Below are 8350 nucleotides of genomic sequence, written 5' to 3'. Positions count from 1 at the left end.
CAGGAAGCAGGCTAGTTCTACCTATGGTACCTACAAGGCAGAGGGCCTTACAGGACAAATAGATAGGACCCTTCAAGGTTGTGGGTAAACTTGGAGGGGTCAACTATCTGTAGGACTTAGGCAATCCTAAGGAGGCTCCCAGAGTCTTTCACACCAACCGTCTAAAAGCTTATGTCTCAAGACCAGAAGTGGGAGCTTTGCTTCTAGCTTCAGCTCAAGACGAGGAGGAGAGTGAACCTCTACCTGACCTACTCAGAGGCCAGTGTTTAGATGAGAAAATAAAAGGAGTTAATCTCTCTTCTAATCTGACACCTGAACAACAGGAGTATTGCAAGTTTGTGTTAAATAAGTTTACCTCCCTGTTTTCACTATCACCAGGCTTGACCCCTTGGGACCAGCATGATATTCAAACTGGTGACTGTCTGCCTGGTTAAAGCAGAGGTTACAGGATGTCAGATCATGTCAGATCCCACATAAAGGAGGAGGTCAACAATATTCTTGATCTCAGGGTAATAGAGCCCTCTACCAGTCCATGGTCAGTCCAGTTGTTCTAGTACCAAAGGCAGGATCCAAGGTGTTTTGAGATTCTGTGTGTACTATAGAGCTCTTAATGCAGTCACCAAGACTGATGCCCACCCTTTACCAAGGACAGATGAACTGGTGGGTAAACCTGGTTCAGCCAAGTACCTCAGTACATTTGATCGCACTTCAAGCTATTGGCAAATAGCACTGACAGACCATGCCAAGGAGAAAACTGCATTCTCAACCCCAGCAGGCCTCTATCCGTTTAAGGTAATGCCTTTTCGACTAAAGAATGCACCTGCTATATTCCAAAGGATGGTTAATCAGGTTCTGAATGTGATGGAGGTCTTCTGCATGGCATACTTGGAGGACATTGCAGTGTTCAGCCCTACTTGGAAATAACATATTGGCCACTTAGGATATGTTTTGCAGGCTCTTGAGCAGGCCCATCTGACCATAAAGTCTAGTAAATGTCAAATTGGTCAGAGTAAAGTGGTCTAGCTTGGACATGAGGTAGGAGGAGGTAAAATCAGGCCATTGCCTAGCAAGGTACAAGCTGTACAAAACTGGGTCACCCCTACTACTCAAACCCAAGTGAGAGCCTTCCTAGGCCTTACTAGTTACTATAGGAACTTCATAGAGAAGTATGGGACCATAGCTTCTCCCTTGAATACGGTCTCCTCTCCCAAATTCCCTAAAAAGGTCAGGTGGAATGAGGATTGCACTCAAGCATTTGAAGGCCTAAAGAAAGCCCTTTGTTAAATTGACTTTACTAGTCTCTTTACATTTACTGTCCCAGCACACACTATCTTCCTATAGAGTGCTGGAGGGGGAGGGGTTGCTTAGCTTCCTCTGAGTCAAAACACTCATGTAACAGTCAAATGTTACCATTTCCTACATTAAATGGCTGGTGGCAGTGGTTTAGATCAACTACCATGATTTTTCCCGACCGCTAACAACGGTAGCAAAAAATCGGGTCAGCCATGTTTTTCAATATGGCGGCCAGACCTGTCTGTAAAAACAGACTCTGGTCATCTTTTTTTCTCCATTTCTTTTAGGAAAAGTCCTTCTTGTGTTTGTCTCTGCACGCCAAACCAGATTTGGTCCCTTTGTTAGTTGGCCTTTGGCGGGCTTCAGTGCTGAAGCCATCCTCTGGCACCTGAGTGTCTGGGATGGACAGGATGTGAGGGAGGTGCCCGAAACTCCCTGTGCCTAATCTCATAGGAGACCTGAATGCACTCTGGCGTGATTGGGCAACTGGCTGTTTGGCAAGGACAGCCGCCCTGCTGTGTGAGTGACAGCTAGGGTGCAATGAATGGGGGAAAACTGTTTAAAAGCAGGTCTCTGGGACTTGGAAAGCAGAGTCGACCACTGGAACGAAAGAACCAAAGACAAGCTTTACTGAAGAGGACTGCTGCAACTCCTGGATGTCCGGTGAAGCCCTGCTGCTGGTCCAAATTGCCTGAAACTCCATCAACAGAGAAGCCCTTCAAGGTTAACTTCTTTCCTTGAGTTTGGTTGGAACAACCAACTCGCAAGCCACCTGGACACAGTCCCCATCTGGTCGAATTTTCATCAGAGTTCTGTTGAAAACCGGATAGCCAGAGGGAAGAAAACCAGCTTGTGGACTTTAAGGAACTCACACCTTAAACCAACGTCTTGCTACAGCTTTTAGCCTCATCCCTGGGCAGTGCAGTAACCTCCTGACGTCCTCCTTCTTGTCCCCACGACTGAAGCTCCGGAACAGCGAGATCTGCTCGAACTGCCAGGAACAACTGCCTCAGCTACAGCTTTCTTCATTAACCAGGTACTGTGCAAACGTGGTCCGGAAATCTTTTCGGCCATCGAGGAAGTGCTTGAAACTTTCCTTAACTACGAAGGCTTGTCCTACCCTAAACATTCGTCAAACTTTTTGCCTAGCCAAATTCTTCTAAACTATGTGGCAAAGACTTAACCGTTATCTACCAGAACTGTACTATCCTATACAAAGACTCTGAACCATTGGGCCTCATTACGACTTTGGAGGTAGCCATGGTGCTATTGGCACCATGGCTGCCTTCAAAATCGGGTCCGAGTTCCCTGAATGGGGAATTACCAGGCCATTCTGAGTTAGGAGGGCCCGGTAATTCCTTCTTCAGGGAACCTGGGCCCGGACATTCCCCATTCCCATTTGAGCCCCCGTAGGGCTCAATGGGAATGGGTGCAGGAGCTAACAACGGGCAGATCACGACCGGCCTGTTGTTAGCTCCCTGGTCCCCTCACCGGACCCGCTCTGGACGTCTGGTTTTACCATTGGTTGAGCGGAGAAGTGGCGGTTTTACCAGACGTCCAGAGCGGGTCCCGCGAGGGGTCCTCGTAATAGTGCGGAGTGGGTTTAACAGCGTCGGCACCATTACCGGCGCCGTTAAACCCATTCCGCACATCTTGTAATGAGCCCCATTGACTTTGGCCCAGGCCTATGAGAAGAATTACTGGTTGTAGTTAACTGAAAACCTTTGACCAGCCTATGAATGTATTTGGGCTGTTTATTCTTATAACCTTGTCTTTTTACTCATTTAATAAGTATTTGAAGTGCCATTTTGCTCCCACTTCATTGGAGCTAAACGTGTTCCTTTACTTACCGATTGTATTTTTGTGGTTTATTAGTGTGTGATATTGAGCCGCTTATGCTAGCGTAATGATTTCTAACTGACTGAGTAAATAAATGTATAATCTTTTACCAAGAAACCTTGAGTAAGTGTATATTTGAATCACTGTATTTGTTGCTCCTTTGTCATCAATGACATTTGTGATGTCATCATTGATGTCCTGGATGTTAGTCTTTGCAGTGCACGGTGGTGGTGCGAGTTATGCTTGCTTAGCTTACCATTACTGGTGAATTTCAGGTTTTTTTTCGGTTTTACTTGTAACCATAACATGCCTTTAACAAAGGTTTTTCATTGACTATCATAGGTTTTCATTAGTGCAACTTAACCATAACGTCCCTTTAATAAAGTTTTTTCATTGAATTTCATAGGTTGTCATTAGTCTAACTTAACCATACCATCCCTTTAACAAAGTTTTTTCAGTAAATTTCATAGGTTTTTATGAGTGCAACTTAACCATAACATCCACTTAACAAATTTTTTTCATTGAATTTCTTAGGTTTGTATTAGTGCAACTTAACCATGATGTCCCTTTAACAAAGTTTTTTCATTGAATTTCATGGGTTTTTACCAGTGCCGTGGTATTTTTCTACAACTTACTAATATCATACTTATATAATATAGCAATATTTGTGTCGAATTTACAAAGTGTCACCTTAAAACTCTGCCATATCCCACCTTCTAGAATAATTTTTAACACTTCTATACACTTTTTGCAACTATTTCAACTAGTTTTGCATCCGTGGACGTCTACGAACATCTGACTTCATTGAAACCTTCCGGACAGTGCCAGATGACCATACGCTGGCGCGTGGCATGATGACGTATCTGAGAGCCCGTCCGCACTTCACGATAATATCCATGCTTTGCGGACAGTTCGGAACTGCTTTTTCTACTGATCTAGTAACTATCAACTTCAAAATGTCTCTTGCACAGCTCCAACAACTATTCCTACTCATTATCCATTATATCCGAATTGTTTGCAGACTTTCGCAGTGAAAAACACTGTTTTTTTGCTTCTGGCAGCCATGTCGAGCATTTCCAAAAATCTGACGCACCTCAAGCTGCGGACATGACGCAAGCTGATTAACCAATCAGTGTCCTGTCCGCAGAGCGAAGAGGGAAGTGTGTCCGCAGAGTGGACATAGATATCACTAATTATTTTTGACCTACTTTTTGGTCGATTTAAAAAAAACTACTGGATGGATTTTCACCAAATTTACAAAAGCATGCTTTCCGGACATAGCCGCCGCTCCTGCCGCACATTTGGTGAACATCCGTCCAGCGGTTTGGGCTGTAGGTGCAACAGAAATGTTTTCTCCATTCAGTCTATGGGAAAAAAGACATTTTGGGACCCCCCTATAACTTTGCCCCCCCTGGACCAAACCTCACCAAAATTCAGAGTGGGCCATATACTTTTCTTTGCAAAGTTTGGTGAGGATTCGTCCAGGGAGAGCGAAGTTATAAACCACTTAAAAAGTGCTCTTCCTATGGGTTTAGCAACTTAACCATAACTACATGGCCGCTACCGCAGGCCATGTAAAATTTCAAGAGGGAGTCCTCTAAGTTTTGATTGTTTCTCCTTTCCATCGGTTTCCAATTACATTTAATTGGCATCTTAACGATAGCTTGACTCCCCATTTCATACTTCTGTATTTTACTTCCACTGCGTGCACATCATACACACCAATGTAGGATTGGAGACAAGATTGAGAACAAAAGAATGCTTTTGCTATAACAACGCCTAGGCTGTTTAATTACTTAGAGCAGCACAACTATTAATTGCATTTGCCTGCAGCAACCGCATGCACCCGAAGAATGGAATCAAATAGCAAATGCTTTAGCATCCTTCTACTGTCACCAAGCGTGCACTTCTCCTCTCCCCCTCTTCTATTCTTCTCTCCTGGCGAGCTTCCCTACTCTGCTTCCGCTCGCAACTTCGCCATCTTCATCCATCTCACAATTTCTCACTCTTCATCTTTAAATCTGCCACTGCAGCTTGACTCTGGACCTTATGTACGAGTTGGGTGGTATCTCAGCAGTCAATCCTGTTATGGCCACTTGGTCTGGGGGAATTTCCGCTGGATTACAAGTGGTGGTAGGCGATGTTAGTCCCCAATAGGTGGAATTCATAGGATTTTTGCAGAATTACCACTGGCAGTAATTTACTGATTTTGCCATTGGTTGAGCGGAGAAGTGGCAGATTTACCGCCAGTTCTTGGCTGGAGGTAGATCCTCCACCTCTGCAACGAACTCGTAGTATGGCGGTGCGGGAATACAGTGGTAACATGGTGGTAAAGGAATTTTCGCCATGTTAAAACCAAATTTGTCCACGCCACCATACTCATAATAAGGCCCTTAATCTCCTCAACATCATAAAAACAAGACAACTTCTCCCCTTTAACACTGGTAAGCACTGAATCTCCTCTTTAGTACACCCTTCATATGACTACTGCACCAGTATACTCTATGGCCTGCCCAACAATGCTTTTTCACCTCTCAACAAACTCTTAACTTTGATCTCTGTACACTCTTCAACATTCCCCGATTCACAACCACCTTCCCAGCACGTCGTTAGTAAGTCTGGTAATCTATGATACAGAGGAAACAAGTGTAAACTCATCTTCAAAACTATACACAGACTTGCCCCACTCTGCCTATTGGCCCATCTCACTCCCTACTCTCTCTGTCGCTCCCTATGATCATTATTGCCACCTCTCGTGCTCCTTGCTCTCCCTTTCAATTCTGTTTTCTTCCTCTCCTCGTTCCCTTACTCTGCAATGCTCTTCCTCTCCCTCTCTGAACTACTCCCACTCTATCTCTATTTAAATACAATCCTCAATCCCCTAGCTCTACTCCTTTCTGAAGAACCCTTTGCATAGCCACCATAGCGCCCTGGTCTCCTCTACCCCCTCTCTATGACACCCCCCAGCACTTATCCCTCACCCCGTCATCCAAAAGCTGAGCACTTCCTCCACTATCCTGCTCCTATTTCCTTCTCTACTGTCCTTGTCCCTGGTTCATGTTTCTACCCCCCCTGCACCATCTGCTCTTATATCCTCATGCTCTTAGCACTTCCTCGACTATCCCGGTCCTATGTCATGCTCTACTGTCCTTGTCCCTGGTTCCTGTTTCTACCTCCCCTGCATCATCTGATCCTACTCCCACATCCTCTCATTCATTGTTAAAGACACTGGTCCTCTGCTTTGTAAATCAATGTTAACATGTTTTGTAAGCATGTGTGTGGAAAAAATTAATTATTTTCCCTGTAATGTTCATTAAATGAAATTCTCCTTGTACCTGCAACATTTAATGCTCTATTTAACTCGGCTGTGTTTTGGCTGTGTGACTTTGATGAATTGTTTTCCTTTTGGTAAATTTCTAATTAATGTATTTCTGCAGGTAATTAAGCGGGATGTCATGGAAAACCCAAATGAAACTCAGATGACAGAATTTATTCTGTTAGGATTTTCCTACTATCCACATACCAAGCTTGTGCTCTTTGCGGTTCTCCTGGTAGTTTATCTCTTCACCCTCACTGCAAACAGCCTCTTCATCCTAGCGACTGTGACTGATGCTCGCCTTCACTCCCCCATGTACTTCTTTCTTTGTAACCTGTCATTTCTGGATCTCTGCTATTCATCGGTCAGTGGCCCTACAGTCCTGCAAGGTCTAATCAGGGATAGGCTCACCATTATCTTTAGCCAATGCATCACTCAAATGTACATTGGCCTCTCCTTGGGTGAAACAGAATGCTTCCTTCTGGCAGTGATGGCGTGGGACCGCTACGTGGCTATCTGCAAACCTTTACACTACCAACAGATTGTGAACACTAGTGTCTGTATCAAACTTGCGATTCTTACATGGGCTGGAGGGTTTCTTATTGCACTGTCGTCTGTGGTCTTCCTTCCGGTGGTTCATTTCTGTGGACATTACATTATTGACCACATTATCTGTGAAGTAGAAGCCCTTTCACGGTTGACCTGCATGGATGACCATTACTCTTACATTTCATCTCCTGCTTTGGCTCTTCTCAGTCTTCTGATGCCCCTGCTCTTGATTCTCTTCTCCTACGTTCGGATCATCTCCACCATCTTGAGAATGCCAACGGCGGAGAGCAGGCACCGGACGTTCTCTACCTGTGGGTCTCACTTGGTGGTTGTGGCTCTATTTTATGGAACAGCCATGGTGATTTATTTGAGGCCCAAGTCAAGTGTCTCATCAGAAATTAACAAATCAATGACCTTATTCTATGGACAAGTGGTTCCATCTCTGAACCCTCTCGTTTACACAATAAGGAACAAGACGGTCACCAGGTCTTTAAAGGTGCTTTATAAGAAAGCTACTTTTTCTTAGACAATGTAGTTGACAAATGTATATCTCAGAGTACATTCCATTAAAAGCATCTTTCGCTTGAATTAATGCCTGACTTGCCAGTCTAAGCAGCATTGCTCTGCCTTCATTCTCAGATACTACTGTTAAAGGCTGAGCAGAATACTGCAATGCACCCTGATCACTGAAGCAGTGATTGTCTGTCACCAATGCATCACTCCTCATTCTGTTCCCTGCTGTCATATGAACTTCCCTCAATTTGATGAACCATGCACATAAAGGTCAATGAATGTTTTAAGAAAGTCACAACATTTCGAGTTTTGATATCTTTTATTGGACTCAATATGCTGCAATGGAAAATGCTTAAGATTGCACATTTTCAGAGACCTGCACCTTCAGATGGTAACAAGCAAAAGTGAGGTGAGGGGCACGTTCTGAGAGATTTACTAAGGCCGTCCTGCAATCTGTGATCGTCTTCTCTAACTGTTGTAATTCATGTACCATCTGCTGAAGAACATCCATTGAAACATAGGGCCCAATTCATAGAATCCTGCGCAGAAAAGGCGCAGGCGCTGCACGACGAGAAGGAGCGTGCGCCAGCCGTGGTGCAGATAAACAATTGTGCGGCAAGTGTATTCATTTATTCCCCAAGCCATCCGTAGATGTGGCACAGAGAAATTCAAGCTACGCCAGTAATGCCCCCAACATGCCCCCATGCACAGTTAAAAGCAAGTGAAAAGCCTGCACCATCCCTGAACCAGCATACAGCCCCTTCAGCGAAATCACGTGAAGACTCATCGCATACCCCGTACGTACCCTAGCCAAATCACGTGAAAACATATGGCATACCC

The 8350-nt window shown here is 44.6% G+C and overlaps 1 protein-coding gene across 1 annotated transcript; it reads left to right on the top strand.

The window, feature by feature from the left end:
* Nucleotides 1–6587: 6587 nt before the first annotated feature.
* Nucleotides 6588–7523, top strand: LOC138452702 (olfactory receptor 2K2-like). Its single transcript, XM_069605050.1, has one exon. The coding sequence runs from the start codon at nucleotides 6588–6590 to the stop codon at nucleotides 7521–7523; it is 936 nt and encodes a 311-aa protein (XP_069461151.1).
* Nucleotides 7524–8350: the final 827 nt, after the last annotated feature.

Source organism: Ambystoma mexicanum, chromosome 4p (genome assembly GCF_040938575.1).
Source record: "Ambystoma mexicanum isolate Mex_15411 chromosome 4p, UKY_AmexF1_1, whole genome shotgun sequence".
In the NCBI taxonomy this organism is placed as follows: Eukaryota; Metazoa; Chordata; class Amphibia; order Caudata; family Ambystomatidae; genus Ambystoma; species Ambystoma mexicanum.
This window is presented reverse-complemented; position numbering and strand designations above follow the sequence as displayed.

Excerpts from the sequence above, each read along its gene's own strand:
- LOC138452702 (XM_069605050.1), top strand. The coding sequence starts at position 6,588 with ATGGAAAACCCAAATGAAACTCAGATGACAGAATTTATTCTGTTAGGA.